This window comes from Piliocolobus tephrosceles, chromosome 16, assembly GCF_002776525.5.
Source record: "Piliocolobus tephrosceles isolate RC106 chromosome 16, ASM277652v3, whole genome shotgun sequence".
NCBI classification, from domain to species: domain Eukaryota; kingdom Metazoa; phylum Chordata; class Mammalia; order Primates; family Cercopithecidae; genus Piliocolobus; species Piliocolobus tephrosceles.
This window is the reverse complement of record NC_045449.1, coordinates 60,827,712-60,843,064: the sequence shown is the minus strand read 5'-3', so window position 1 is coordinate 60,843,064 and position 15,353 is coordinate 60,827,712. Positions and strand designations below refer to the sequence as shown.

Genomic DNA, 15,353 nt, shown 5'->3' with positions numbered 1-15,353 from the left:
TCCCCTTTCCTGCAGCCTTGCCGCCTCTTTAAGTGATTTTCTCTCTCGCATACAATCTTTGCCCAATGTTAGTTCATTGAAGAGCTCTCTGTCCTTTAATATTTAGTCCAGCTCATATGCTCTGGATTGAAGGGTCAGCAGATGAACCTGACCCTTTCATGTCAATATTTTAACAACTATTTATTGAGTGCCTGACATGTACTAGGTTCGGTTTTGTGCTTTAAAGCATAATTTCTCTAAATTTGTCAATTCATGTACATTTCTAGACTGTTTTTCTTGGTAAACTCTGAACTTTGTACAGAAAGAGACCATGTCTTATTTTTCTTTGAATACCCACAGGGTTTTACACATTATTCATATTCAGCACATTTAAGTTAATAAGAATTTCAGGTTTAAAGAAGAAAAGTTTCAATTGTGAGGCCATACCAGTAAACTTGTAGGCACTTTTACTGGATATGCTCACTTCTGAAAATTATATTGTGTATAACATAGTATATTTAAATACTACTGACTGTAAGTTTTAGCTGCGAAAGTAAGCAAACTTTCAAGCAAGAAAATATTTTTATACCACTGTAATTTAAATAGGAGTAAAAGGTATCTGGGTCTAGGAACATACTGAGTTGTGGTCATGGGCTCACACCTGTAATCCTAGCACTTTGGGAGGCCGAGGTGGGAGGATTGCTTAAGCTCAGGAGTTAGAGTCCAGCCCTAGCAATATAGTGAGACCCCCATCTCTATACATAAATAAAGAAATAAGTAAAATTAAAATTACCTGGATGTGGTGGCACACGCCTGTAGTCTCAGCTAGGTAGGAGGCTGAGGTGGGAATATTGCTTGAGCCTAATAGTTTGAGGTTGCAGTGAGCCACAATTATGCCAGAATATATTTTCTGGACTAGTGTAGAATATAGATAAATGAAATTGAGAAATTGTTCTTGAGCATATAGTCTGTAAATTAGTTATAAGTACATTAGGTCAGGGCGAAGAAAGGACTTTGAATTAGTTTAGCTCTGGGAATGAAATAAAGTATTTCATTCAGAATAAACTTGAGATCTTATATTGTTTTAAATTTTGAAAATCAGAGGTTCCTCTTAGCATGTATATTATAAATCTTCTTTCCCTTATTAAGTGGGCAGTTCGATAAATAAATACAATTTGTTCCATTCATTGGCTTTCTATAAATGTTCATTGTGATACCTATCTCATTCTTAAGTTCATGAAAGTCCCCAGATTTGAAAGATGAGAGGGTATTTTAAGAACTTTTTGCTTTAAAAGTGTGTACTAGTCAAGTAATATCTCATTTTTCCGTAATCTCTAGAAAATATTGTAGTAACAGAAGCTAACCTTAATTGAACTTTTGTTGCTCAATTATTTTTCTAAACAGCTTTACGTGTATTATCTCACTTGATCTTTAAAATAACCATCTGATGCAAATGTCATTATCTTCATGCACAGATAAAGGAACCATTGGGCACAGGTATCATAGAATCATAGTAGTCAGGTATAGATTCGGTTAGCAGTTTACTGAACTAATTGTGACTTTAAAAGGTGGAGTTATGAGCCTAGAGATACATGGTCCAGGACTGTGCAGGAGCTCTGCAGGGCCATCAAGGACAGACACCTCCCCCTCCTTTCTACCATGTAGGACATGTTTGTTTTCTTCTTGATGCGTTTTGCCTCATGCAAAATATAAGATGATTGCTGTAGTTTATTTACCATAAGCTTTTTCTGGTCAGCTGAGGAAGGAAGTGATGAGCAAGAAGGGCTTTTTTTAGTTAAAAAAAAAAAAAAATAAATATATATATATATATATATATATATAAAATAAGTGAGGCTTTTTTATTTTATTGTGTATAGAAGTCCTTCTGAGGACTTCCTCCCCCATCTAATTGACCAGAATTGGGTCTATAGCACAGGAGGCTGGGAGATGGTGCATTATAGCTGACTAGGCTCAGCAGTAAAGGAAGGCAGGGGAGAAGGCTGCTCTGATGGTTTTAGGGTAACCATTCCACCCAATGCTACATACAGTAGGTCTGGACTTAGCCATCACCTAAAGCAGTTTTCTCATTTATAGAAGATGGAAAATTGCTCGATACTGGCAGAATTATGAATAAATAAGCTGGTTAATGCTGAGGGACTCTGAAATAAAATGTTTGGGGTTTAGCGAATGGCAAATTTCAGAAAAAGAAATATTGGCATGATTACATGGTCAAAATTTGTTTTCTAAAGTTTTACATTTTTTAAGGAGAATTTTGTTGGTTTGAGATTATATGTCATAATTTAACAGTTATTTTATACATATTTGTAGAGATGAGGTCTTGCTATGTTACTCAGGGTGGTCTTGAACTGCTGATCTCAAATGCCATTCCTACCTTGGCCTCCCAAAATGCTGGGATTATAGGTATGAGCCACCACGCCTGGCCAGGTTATAATTTCTTGAAAACTGAAAGTGTGAAGATTTTTCAAAAATAACCAGCTTCTGATTTAAGTATGATATAGCCTCACAGAGAGAAGTTTCCTGTCTAAACTCTGTCCTCTATTTCAGGATTATTTTGCAGGCCCTTTTATTTTAAATTTTCTAAGAGTTTCTTTACACACCCTTACTATTTTGATTCACATCCCTCTCATTTTTACCATAGTTGTTGTGATGTATAGTATTTTAACTGTAGTTGTGAGAAAAAATGCTGTTGATTCTCCACCCAGTTTGATCTGTTTCAGCATCTGCTGTCCATTTAAATCTTCGAAACTTAGCCAAGTCATAGAAGGGACTCTAGTAAGATAGATCTCATTACAGTAGCCATCTGTGCGACTGTGACAGGTGTTCTCTACTCTGACCAGTATGATATGTGTATTATTTGTGTGTGTGTGTGCAAAAATATTAAAAAACGTTTCATTTTGTTTGGCTTTTTATGCCTTTTTAAAAGACCTAATATTTTCTACATTAAGATCTTTGTAAAAATTAGTATCTCTTAACCAGGGACATATAGGTTTGTTCTTTTCCTTGCCAGCAGATCTTTTAAATAATTAGAATTTGAAATTCAGATCGTTTCCCTTTTGCATTTCATTTGTTATGCTAAAAAAAGCTACTACTTCGTTAATATCAGTGAAAAGTTTTCTGATGCTCTTTGTAACAGAGGGAAATTACGTGTTTGAAACATTGCCATTTCTACTTAAAGACCTGGCAGCAGCAGCTAGATTTGAAGTATGTCATTTCCTTAGATAAGTTACCAAAATCTTTTTGTATGTAGAATAGGACAAGATAAAATTAATTTTGATTTACATGTTAAAACACTCTACAGTGACTCTGTTGGGTAACTTTCTAAAAAGTAGCTTTAGAATAAGCATTTGTTTTTATAGATGCTGTGCTATTTCAGTGATTTTAATGGTTCACTGAAATTCAGGATACTCGTGTGTTGTGTTATATTTATTAACAAGATGCATGTGTTTAAAATAAATTTTTGTTTTCCATAGACAATGGGATGAACAGTTGGATCCTCGACTAAATGCAAAACAGAAAGAGGCTGTTCTGGCCATTACCACTCCACTTGCAATCCAGCTGCCGCCTGTGCTTATCATCGGACCCTATGGGACAGGCAAAACGTTCACTCTAGCTCAGGCTGTCAAACATATTCTGCAGCAACAGGAGACTAGGTGAGAGGGTGGGACGCGTGCTCATATTTCCCTGGTAGGGTACTACCTCTGTTCTTGTTTTAAATGCAAAATGAGGGCTAGCAAGACAGTTTTCATTCAGCTCTTAAACATGAAAAAGAAAAGGAAAAGCCGTAAATCCAAACCCCAGAGCACTAAAAATCTGAATTCTCTTAAAACATACTGTTTTTAAAATTGGTAGTATAGACAGTAAGTTTTACAATAGTTTTTAAATAGCCATCAGAACAAGTTTGCTATGGAATTGTGATATCTATTAGAGCCAAAAGACTTGGGTTTAAATATATGTATATATATTTTATATGATAGATTTAAAAATAAATTTGGGGTACTTCCTTTTTAACTTAAAGAGTAGTATAATTTCCTAAAGGTATCACTGAATAGTGCTAGGGATTACTGAGTAGGATGAGGGAATTGTATAATGTTAGGATGGCCACTGCTTTTTTTTTTTCCGGTATTATACTGCTTGAATAGTTTTGTGTTTTATCATTCTTTTTATTTGCACCATTTATTTCAGCAGGATTCTCATTTGCACCCATTCTAATAGTGCTGCTGATCTCTACATAAAGGATTATTTACATCCATATGTAGAAGCAGGCAATCCCCAGGCAAGACCTCTCAGGTATTTTTTTTAAGGCTTATTATGTATCTGTATCATACTTTATTATTCTTAAGAAAAGGTGTCTGTAAAGATTTTAGTAACTTTGGAAATACCAAAGTCTTTAACTGTGCATTGACATTTAGAGGTTATATCTTTTGAAGAAACTGTTTAAATTAAGGAAGAATGTAAAAATCTTTGACTATTCATTTCTTAAACATTAAGAGAAAGACATCCTTTTTTAAGTTTTGTGTGTAAAGTGTTGTTTCAACCTGAGTAGATTTTGATATGTACCTCTAAAAGCTAGTATGATGAAATAACATAATATGATAATTTAAATTAAATCTAGTTCAGTTAAAATTCTAGCATATTTTGCATGGCAGATTAGTCATGCAGTGGACAGTTCTTTATGAAAATAAAATTTTGGCTTGATGCAGGTAATTTCATAGAAGCTACACATTAGATAAACATGAAATACTGAAATGATTTCTGTAACAAAATGTACTTGACTGGTATTTAACAACTTTTGCTACCATTTAAGTGTCAAAGAAAATTTAAGGTTGATATAGAAAGGTCCTCTGAGTGTATATGAACATGAAATGTACTTAAATATAGGATGTGGGGGAATAAAAATCCTTTTCTTCAGAAAACAATAAAGAATCATCAAATTGTTGTTTATTATACCATTTGCTTTCATTGTTATATGGATTAATGTTTAGTTTTGCCATTTTACAAACTAATATGTCATGCCCTAGGTTGTTTGAATACAGTTGTTTACAAATTAATTTCTAACTGCACTTTTGAATCATAAGTCACTAACTTTTTATTTCTACTAGAGCTCAAGCATGGGAAACGAAATTATGTTATTTAATTCTTTAGTAATCATAACCAAAGCTGTTTGAATGATCTTAGAATTCCATTAAAAAAAAAAGAGGGAAAAAGTGGTGTGACCTATTAACACAGGTTTTTTTGGCCATATTTTATTTTCACTTTGGAAGATTAAGAAGCAGTAATTAATTTAAATAGAATCTGGTTGTATTTAATAAGAAAATATTACGTATATACAATCATTATCACTATAAATGAAAACATGGTATTTATTGAAGAATACATTCATCAGTAGTTTGCTTCAGAATCTAATCTCTTCCAGCTCATAAGTGAAAGTTGAGTAGTTACCTTTTTTGCTATAGGTATTCTTACTTTAATGATATAAGTTGTTTGTTTTGTTCACTTATATTGCTGGTAGAGTGCGCATGTTTGTTCCATAGGAAGTGTGACCTCAGTTATCATGGCGTACTTGGTGTGAAAACAGTGGGGTAAAGCCCGCTCAAATCTTGGTTGACTTAGCATAGGCCATTTGACATTTGGGGCTGTAGAGCTGTTGCTGATGAACACTAAATGCGTCACTCAACTAGCTTATATTTAGCTTTTTCCATGTAAAATTATTTCTTGGAGATTATAATCCAACATGTGGTGCATCTCAATATGCAGAATAAGAAGTTATGTTCAGTAGGGTACATGTATCATTGTGGCCCAAATATTGAAACTTGCCCTCTATCAGAAATTCTCACCTCTCTGTGAGTCTCAAAAGTGGTTCAACCCAAGATGGAAAAACATTTATAAATATATTCAAATGCAAACTTCATGTGGTTTCATTTAGTAAATGGAATAAAGTAAGAAAAAGTCTGACTTCCCAAATATTTGCTTTATGTAGTCCTACATTTTCACCATACTTTATGTAGTCCTACATTTTCTCTTTGGGAAAGGTGTTAACTTGCAAATGTATTTCCTCAGAGTATTTATGCATTGAATTGTTGAGATTTATTAGCACTATCTAATATTACATTAACTCAGATTAATTTATAACTTTCCTAATAGACAACAAACGTAGAAGGCATGTGAAATGGAATAGAGAAGATTAGAATGACTTGAGTGCTGTGGGAAGATTAGCTTTATCTGAATTGTCCCAGGATGCAGAGGAAAGAACACAAGAGGGCACTAAGTGTCTGCTCATGACCATGAAGATGGTTGTCTCTAGGGAGAAAGGCTCATGAAGGGTTTGCTGTCTTCATGATATAGTCTGGAACAGGCCCTGGAAAGTGCTATAGTGTGAAAATAGTCAAAACATTACATAGTGAATACAGTAGTAAATGTGTTTAAATATACATACTTATGATTAAAATTTGTAAAACTCTTTTAGTTGCCAGGAGTTGAGCTGAACTTAAAATATTTGGAGATGGAGATTTTAGAAACCATTTTAGATCCTGGTTTTTAGTTGTTACTTCACTAGAACTAGAAGATTTTAAAATGGAATAGAGGGGGAAAACACAGTTTATTTTTATGTGTGGTTTTCAAGATCAGTATCTGGTTCTGGCAGAGTTACGGCTTTGCAGATAGGGGTCGTCTATGGAGGGGTGCATTTCCTACTTTCTGGGAAAATGGAAGGTAATTGTTTTATATTGATCTTCAAAGAAGCATCTTCTTCTGTGATCAGGTCATTCTTATTCATAGTATTTTAAGTAATAACATTTTGGGGATTATTTGTTGTGTATAAATTTACTACATGAATAAAATTAGTGAATTAAAATTATATATTACCAGACTCTCTTATAATTCATGTGGGATATGTGGATTGATTTCTTTCTGGAAAATATGTAAATTTCTTAATTGGTATTATATTTTATACTGTGAATTTGAAATTGTCTTGTTACTGTCAATTCTCCAATTTAAAAAAATGTTAGCTGTGTTTTAATCATTTAGACAGTGTCTAACTTAAATGTTGCACAAAATGAAAGTGCAGAGAATATTTTAAAATCTTTTAAAAGTTGGGACTAGAATATTATACTTTCAAGAAAATTGGCTCAGCAATCAAGCTTTGTATTCTTACTAGCTTCAACTTGAGGTAGCTTTCTAAGGTAATTGTGAAAAAGTCAGCAGTGAGACTTAGAACTTTAGTTTCTTTTTTTTTTTTTTTTCCTTTGAGGAAGAGACAGGTGCTTGGAGTTAGTTGATGAGTGTATTAGGCCATTTTTATATTGCTTTAAAAAAAATACCCGAGACTAGGTGAATTATAAAGAAAAGAGGTTTAATTGGCTCATGGTTCTGCAGGCTTTATAGAAAGCATGGTGCTGGCATCTGCTCAGCTTCTAGGGAGGCCTCAGGAAGCTACAATCATGGTGGAAGGCGAAGGGGGAGCAGGATGTCACATGGTGAAATCAGGGGCAAGTGAGAGTGAGTGTACGTGTGGGAGGTGCCATACACTTTTAAGATCAGATTTCAGAGCAAAAGCTCACTTATCACCAAGGGGATGGCCCAAGCCCCTCATGAGGGATCTGTCCCCATGATTCAGACACCTCCCACTGGGCCCTACCTCCAACATTGGGGATTCCATTTCAACTTGAGATTTTGATGGGAACAAATATCCACACTGTATAAATGAATAATTTGAAAAACCGCCTTTTTTTTTTTTTTTTTTCAATTTTACAATGAAATATTCATTGGCTCTCAGAGGTGAGGTCTTGGCTGGAGAGAGAAAATGTGTGAGTCACTAGGGTATTGGTGGGGATTGAGGCGTGGGCATGGATGAGATTGTCAGGGGAGAGGAGGGTTGGAGAGTTAGAAGGGAATCAGAGAAAGCTTGAGTCATGGAAGCTGAGGGGAGAGTTCCTGGTGGGAAGCAACAGCGGAACTTTGCATGCTGCCAAGTCAGGTAACTCGATGGGCCTGGAAACATCCATGTGATTTAGTGATGTGGAAGTTGTTTATGTCCCTTGATTAGATGGAGGGTAAGCCATGTTGAATGAGTAGAGGAGTGAGAAGGAGGTTGGTAACTGGAGAGGACAGTCTAGATAATACTTCTAAAAAGAAGCCTGGCTGTGAAAGGAGGGGAGAAGTTGGATAGTGACTGGGAGAATATGAGAATTTAAGTAAAGATTCTTTTTAAACAGGAGAAACTAGAGAATTTTAATTTTAAAAAGCCACCTATAAGTGAGAGGTTAAATTCAAATATTGGTAATTTTTTCCCCCATAATGATTCAAATGATTAGCTTTTGTTTTAGATTAGTATTTATGTTTATTAGAGAAAATAACATGTACACACTATTACAAAAGGTCATGTTGTATTTAAAGTTGATAGCAAAAAAAAATTTTTTTTTTCAATTAACCTAGCCACTGTTCACCAAATATCATTCCCAAGGGAATTTTTGACTTTTTTAGCAGTTTCTTTTGATACTTCCATTTTTCTAAATTATAAATATAATATATAAAAATTATATATGTGTATATATTATGTATACAAATTATAAATAAAATATAAAATACAAATTATATATGTGTATATATATAAAATAAATATATATACACACACATATATCAACTGCTGTGTCTTAATTTGGTTTTGGATATTTGTTGACTTTCTGTTGTAGCTTTTTGTGTGTGTGTGTGTGTGTGAGACAGTCGTGCTTTGTTGCCCAAAATAGAGTGCAGTGGGGCTATCTGGGCTCACTGCAACCTCTGCCTCCCGGGTTCAAGCGATTCTCCTGCCTCAGCCTCCTGAGTAGCTGGGATTACAGGCGCACACCACCACGCACAGTTAACTTTTGTGTTTTTGCAGAGACAGAGTTTCACCATGTTGGCCAGGCTGGCCTCGAACTCCTGGCCTCGGGTGATCTGCCTGTCTCGGCCTCCCAGAGTGTATGGTAGCTTCATTTTTAGTGTTTTTATTATGATGATCCTGTAAATTATTTGCTCCTAACAAATAATATGCATATATGTTTTTGGATTTGTTCTAGCATTAATACTACTTACTGTTTTTCATTTGCTTTATTTTCTTTGAACGTCTAATCAGGTCTTCATACCCTAAGTGACTCTGTAAATACCTGCTGAAACAAGTGTCTTTATTGTCACAGCTCTTAGATAATTTGTCAGTGCCGTTTTTTTCTCCTGGAAGCTCCCCTTCTGGATTTCACTTGCTCCTCCTTTCTGTTCTTTGTTATGCTGACGCTTCTCTTTGCCATTATTTTGGAATTTCTTTTTCTTCTTTTCTATATTAGATCCCATTTCCTGGATCTTAGGTCTTCCTCTTTCTTGATTTTCTGCCTTGTTTTGATGGTGCACATCCTTTTTTACACACACTTAACTAGTGCTTTCAACCCTTCTGACAAAGTTCATAGGAGGTAATATTTTTTAACTTTTGCATATCTGGAAATGCCTTTATTCTGCTATCAGATTTAATAGTTCATCTGGGGGATGGGTAGAATTTTAGTTTTAAAATGTGGCTCATAACTGCCTAGTTTTTCCTTAGTATTTGCTTACCAGTAAGTTGATATTTAGACAGGTAGGCCAGGATCAGAAATAATGAGGATTTTTTTCATGATTAACTTTGATGCATCCAGAGATGTTTTTGTGTGAGCCAGTGCTTGCCTTTTGAAGAAAATGATTATACATAGCTTATGATATAGAGGTTATAATTCTTCTGCCAAGTCTAGATTATCTCCATTGTGTAAAATTTCCCCCCTCACCAAATTATCACTTTCAAGTGTGGTCTTGAATTGAATGAAAAATGGAAAAGTGAACTCAATTTTGGTTTGAAGAATTTAAAACATATTTTGGTGTGATTTTTAGTAAAAAATGATTATCAACTTAAGACTTTTATTTTTCTTATTTAAGAAATCAGTATTTAAAGCTGACTTTTAATAGCAATTTGCAAGATTTATTAGTATAATAGAATTCCAGTGTCTAAGAAAAACAAAGAAACAGAACGTTACTTAGTAATTAATATCAGACAGTAAAAATAACTACTCTTTTATTTTTTATTTATTTATTTTTTTTGAGACGGAGTCTCTCTCTGTCACCCAGGCTGGAGTGCAGTGGCGCGATCTCCACTCACTGCAAGCTCCGCCTCCTGGGTTCACGCCATTCTCCTGCCTCAGCCTCCCCCATTCTCCTGCCTCAGCCTCCGGAGTAGCTGGGACTACAGGCACCCGCCACCACTCCCGGCTGATTTTTTGTATTTTTAGTAGAGATGGGGTTTCACCGTGTTAGCCAGGATGGTCTCGATCTCCTGACCTCGTAATCCGCCTGTCTCCGCCTCCCAAAGTGCTGGGATTGCAGGCATGAGCCACCGTGCCTGGCCTTTTATTTTACATTCTAAATTAAAAAAAAAAATTTTTTTTTTTTTTTTTGAGATACAGTCTCTTTCTGTCACCTAGGCTGGAGTGCAGTGGTGTCATCTCAGCTCACTGCAGCCTCCACCTCCTGGGTTCAAGTGATTCTTGTGCCTCAACTTCCCAAGTAGCTGGGACTACAGGTTTATTCCACCACGCCAGGCTAATTTTTGTATTTTTAGTAGAGATGAGGTTTTGCCATGTTGGCCAGGCTGGTCTTGAACTCCTGGCCTCAAGTGATCCACCCACCTCCGCCTTCCAAAGTGCTGGAATTACAGGTGTCAGCCATCGTGCCTGGCCAAAATATTAATAATTCTCTTTTAAAAACCTTTTTGGAGGCCGGGCGCGGTGGCTCAAGCCTGTAATCCCAGCACTTTGGGAGGCCGAGACGGGTGGATCACGAGGTCAGGAGATCGAGACCATCCTGGCTAACACGGTGAAACCCCGTCTCTACTAAAAATACAAAAAACTAGCCGGGCGAGGTGGCGGGCGCCTGTAGTCCCAGCTACTTGGGAGGCTGAGGCAGGAGAATGGCGTAAACCCGGGAGGCGGAGCTTGCAGTGAGCTGAGATCCAGCCACCGCATTCCAGCCCGGGCGACAGAGCGAGACTCCGTCTCAAAAAAAAAAAAAAAAAAAAAAAAAAACCTTTTTGGTTTGCTTCCAAAAATAATTTAAGATTGCTCTGGTAAAATGTGCAGAGGCCATAAAATTGAGAAACATTAATACAAAGTAAGAGACAAGAGCCTAGTAACAAATGGTGGCTCTTTGAGAAAAGGAAATTGTTACCAAAATGTTAGACTAACTGAAGGCATGCCAGTTAAGCACCAGATTTTGCTCTTACTTTTTTAGAAGCTGCGTATAAATTATTCTTTTGTTCCATATGATGACTTATTAAATAAAATATTTCACACAATATGTGCTTTTAGTTGGAGTAAACAACAGATCTTTTAAGTAATTGTTTTGATTGTCTATATTCATATCATGATGCTACCTTTTTGCATTTGTGCAGTGTACATTGAATATTAACTGAGTGTTTAGAAATGCTGGTTTTAGTTTCCGCTTTGCTGTGGGTGAAGGGAGGTGGGGGGCTTCTGTTTGTTGGTGCTGCCAGGCATTATGCTACATATTATACATCTGTTATCTCATTTAATTTCCCCAAATCCTTGAGAAGTTGAATTATTATATTCATTTTGGAAATAAGAAATGAAGCTTAGAGAGGGGAAGAACACAGGTTTAAATCCTGGCTATAAGCTCTTTGGGCTTCGGTTTTCCTAACTAGGAAAGAGGAATAATAGTGATGAAAATAACAATCATCTGGTGATCTTTGTAATTTTACCCACAGAGAAGCAGCCATCAGAAGAGAATGCCCACATCTTCCCTTTGGTAGATCATCTGACTTGCATCTCCTAAATAACTGCTTTCCCTCCCATTCTAAACTGTTCTTTTCTTTTCTAGGGACCAACCTCTCCACTTGTGAATGAGCTCTCATCCTTTCTGTATACACAGCTTCTTCTTTCCTCCATAGTTTTTTCTTTGTATAGCATGAAAATATACTATTGTCTTATTAAAAAAAGAACAAAAACAAAAACTCGCCTTCACCCGACCTGCATGCCTTTAAGCAAAACTTATCTAGACAGTTGTCTATATGTACTCCCTGGCACTATCTCCTCTCTTCTCTTTCTTTCTTAAGCTCAAGCTAATGAGATTTCCATCTGTACTTTTACACTAAAACCATCATATTGAGGTTCATCATATTGGTTTTCTTGCTGTTAAGTCCTGTGGTCAGTCTTCATTTTACTTAGCCTCTTAGCAGCATTTAACACAGTTACTTGTATCTATTTCTATCTGAAACACTTGCTTCATTTTGCTTCTAATACCCCACGCTCTCCAGAGTTCTCTCCTATTTCTTTGTTCCTTCCCAGTCTCCTTTCCCAGCCTCTGAATGTTGGAGTGGTCCATCAGTCATTCTTCTTTTATCTACTCTTATTCTCTAATCTCATCTAGTCTCAAGGTTTAGTATTATCCCAATTGTAGCAATCTTGCCCCAGGCATTCTCCTGAACTCCATACTTATGTATTGCCTTGCTTACTGGGTATATCTACTTGGATATCTACTGAATATGCCCAAAACGAAACTCTCAATTCCCACCCCAAATCCATTCCTCTTTTTCACCACCTTTGCAAAAGCTACCACCATTTATCCAGTTTCAAAGGCATGGAATCATTCCTTCTCTTAAATTCCACTTCTAGTTCATCAGTAAATTCTGTTGGCATTACTCTCAAAATGTCTAGTGAATCTGACCATTTTCACATCTCTACTGTTGGCCTAGTCCAAGCTACAATCTGCTCTTGTCTGCAGTCTTAACAGTAACCTTGTAACTGGTCTCCTTGCTTCCACCCTCTGCTCCTTCCTCCATGCCGCTCAGTATTGTATTGGAGCCAACTTGTATTGGTTTGTTAGAGCTAATCATGTGTACAACTTCTCAGGTTCATGTTCAGTGACATGCTGGTAGCTTGAAATCGCCATGACAATTTTACACCACAAATCAGCAAACACTACAAACCAAAATCCCCTCCTCTTCCTAGCCCTGGAGCTAGGTGTTAAACATTTACCAGCACACCACTGTCCACTCCCACTGTATATGTTCTGCCCAGAGAAACAGAATAGTCCTTTAACAAAATAAATCGTATGGTGTCACTGCCCTGTTGGAACTCTCTGATGGCTTTTCATCAAACTCAGAGTAAACCCAAGGATTGCTCACAAGCCCTTTGTGATCTGCCTCTGTGCTGGAGCATAGTGGATTCCTAAAGAATCTTTGTTACTTGGGTAGGTTAGAGATGGGTGGGTGGATGAGTAGATGGATGGATGAGTAATTTCTGTACCATTTTAATAATCTATTGCATGAGGCCTATTAATATTTTTCTTTTGCAAATAATGGAAGTACTTAGACTTTCCAGTTGTTCAAATTTTAAATTTATTCTTAAATTTCCAGAACCTCAGACAGAGGTCTATTTAAGTATAGGTATAAGAATATAGTCTAAAATAAAATGAAAATAACCTTTGAATTCCTGTTATAAGTATGCAATTCACTGTTTTTTGTTAGCGTAAATAGTTAAAATAGGAGTCAGTGTATTTTTGTAAGAACATTCTAGAAAAAGGTAATTCCAGAATGGGAATGTTTTGAACTTAAAAAACTGTAATGCTTATAAATCTTACGTTTATGTGATTCTGTTGCAAGATTACTGTGAGCACTTAAAAATAGGTGTTTATTTTGTGGAATTGCATATACTTCTATGTCATTTTTTTGGTAGAGAGTCACAGTGGTATAGTGGCAATTGTATGTTAAATTCTAATTCAATAGAATGCTAACGGTTATTAGATTCATTTGTTACTTTTCATATGTTACAGTCTTAAAATAACAATGTCGGTATTTTAATAACTGGATACTATTAAGAAATTAGTAAATGTAAATCAGAAATGTTTTCCTCTTTTCCAGGGTATATTTCAGAAATCGCTGGGTAAAGACTGTCCACCCAGTTGTGCATCAGTACTGTTTGATCTCAAGTGCACATTCCACCTTTCAGATGCCCCAGAAAGAAGATATTCTTAAACATCGAGTGGTGGTTGTTACATTGAATACTTCCCAGTACCTCTGTCAGTTGGACCTTGAACCTGGTATGCTGACTCAAGACACAGTCTCACAATTTTAGGGCTTATGAATTCAGTTTAGACTGGGATTGGCAAGCTACACAGTGTGTGGGCCAAATCTGGCTCACTGCCTGTTTTTGTAAATAAAGTTTTATTGACTGGAACACAACCATGCTCATTTATTTACCTATTTATTGTCTGTAATGCTTTTGTGTTACAGTGGCTGAGTTGAGTTGTTGCGGCAGAGATTGATTATATGGTCCACAAAATCTAAAATATGTAGTTTGGCTCTTTACTGAAGAAAAATTTGCCAACCCCTGGTTTAATTTTAGTGACAGCTATTCCATTTGTTCTCTAGTTGGTCAGATGGTATTTATTATTGATCATATGAAGAATTCCAATTTGGAGAGTGTTGGTGTTTTTCTTTTTTTTTTTTACACTTTTCTCAGATTTTTGTTATAAAATGCTTTTGCATTATATACTGTAGAGATGATAATATGGTAGGTTTTCTTATGGCATACTATTAAGATTATTATATTTGAGTACAGGAGCTATGTAAAATCAAACTAGTGTTATGTGAAGTACAGATGTAAGATGTCAGGAAGTTGTTCTGACAAATATGGCAAAACTTAATCATCAAAAAAACAGTACCAATCTGGGGCCAGGCGTGGTGGCTCATGCTTGTAGTCCCAGCACTTTGGGAGGCTGGGGGGTGGGCCAAGGCACTTGAGGCGAGGAGTTCAGCCAGACTGGGAAATATAGTGAAACTTCATCTCTATAAAAAAGTACAAAAATTAGCTGGGCCTCATGGCATATGCTTATAGTCCCAGCTACTTGGGAGGCTGAGGTGGGAGGATCACCTGAGCCCGAGGAGGTTGAGGCTACAGTGAGCCATGGTCATAGCACTGCACTCCAGCCTGGGAGACAGAGTAGCACCCTGTCTCAAAAAAAAAAAATTAATAATAAATAAATAAATAAATGAAAGTACTCACTACTCTTAGATTAGCAGACTGAACTCTTTACTTAGCAGAAAAGAAAATAACTATAGTCCTTATGCCTTTGTTGCTGCTCTAGCATGCTATCCTGTGTTTATGCTGTACTTTCTAGGGTTTTTTACACACATTCTGTTAGATGAAGCTGCCCAGGCCATGGAGTGTGAAACCATTATGCCTCTAGCATTAGCAACTCAAAACACTCGGATTGTCTTGGCTGGTGATCACATGCAGGTAAGGGCCCTCTGAGTCGCTGTGTTGAAAGTAACTTTTAATTATATTTTG

At 36.3% G+C, this 15,353-nt stretch overlaps 1 protein-coding gene across 4 annotated transcripts in view; it reads left to right on the top strand.

The window, feature by feature from the left end:
- Positions 1–15,353, top strand: part of HELZ (helicase with zinc finger) — a 177,272-nt gene that overhangs the window by 83,637 nt on the left and 78,282 nt on the right. For 3 of the 4 annotated variants that reach the window (XM_023212003.3, XM_023212004.2, XM_023212005.2), the window contains 4 exons: positions 3,471–3,650; positions 4,183–4,287; positions 13,925–14,103; positions 15,184–15,302. In XM_023212003.3, coding sequence (XP_023067771.1) covers positions 3,471–3,650; positions 4,183–4,287; positions 13,925–14,103; positions 15,184–15,302 — 583 coding nt within the window. The remainder of the gene's footprint in view (positions 1–3,470; positions 3,651–4,182; positions 4,288–13,924; positions 14,104–15,183; positions 15,303–15,353) is intronic. The other variant, XM_023212006.3, reaches the window with a different exon arrangement.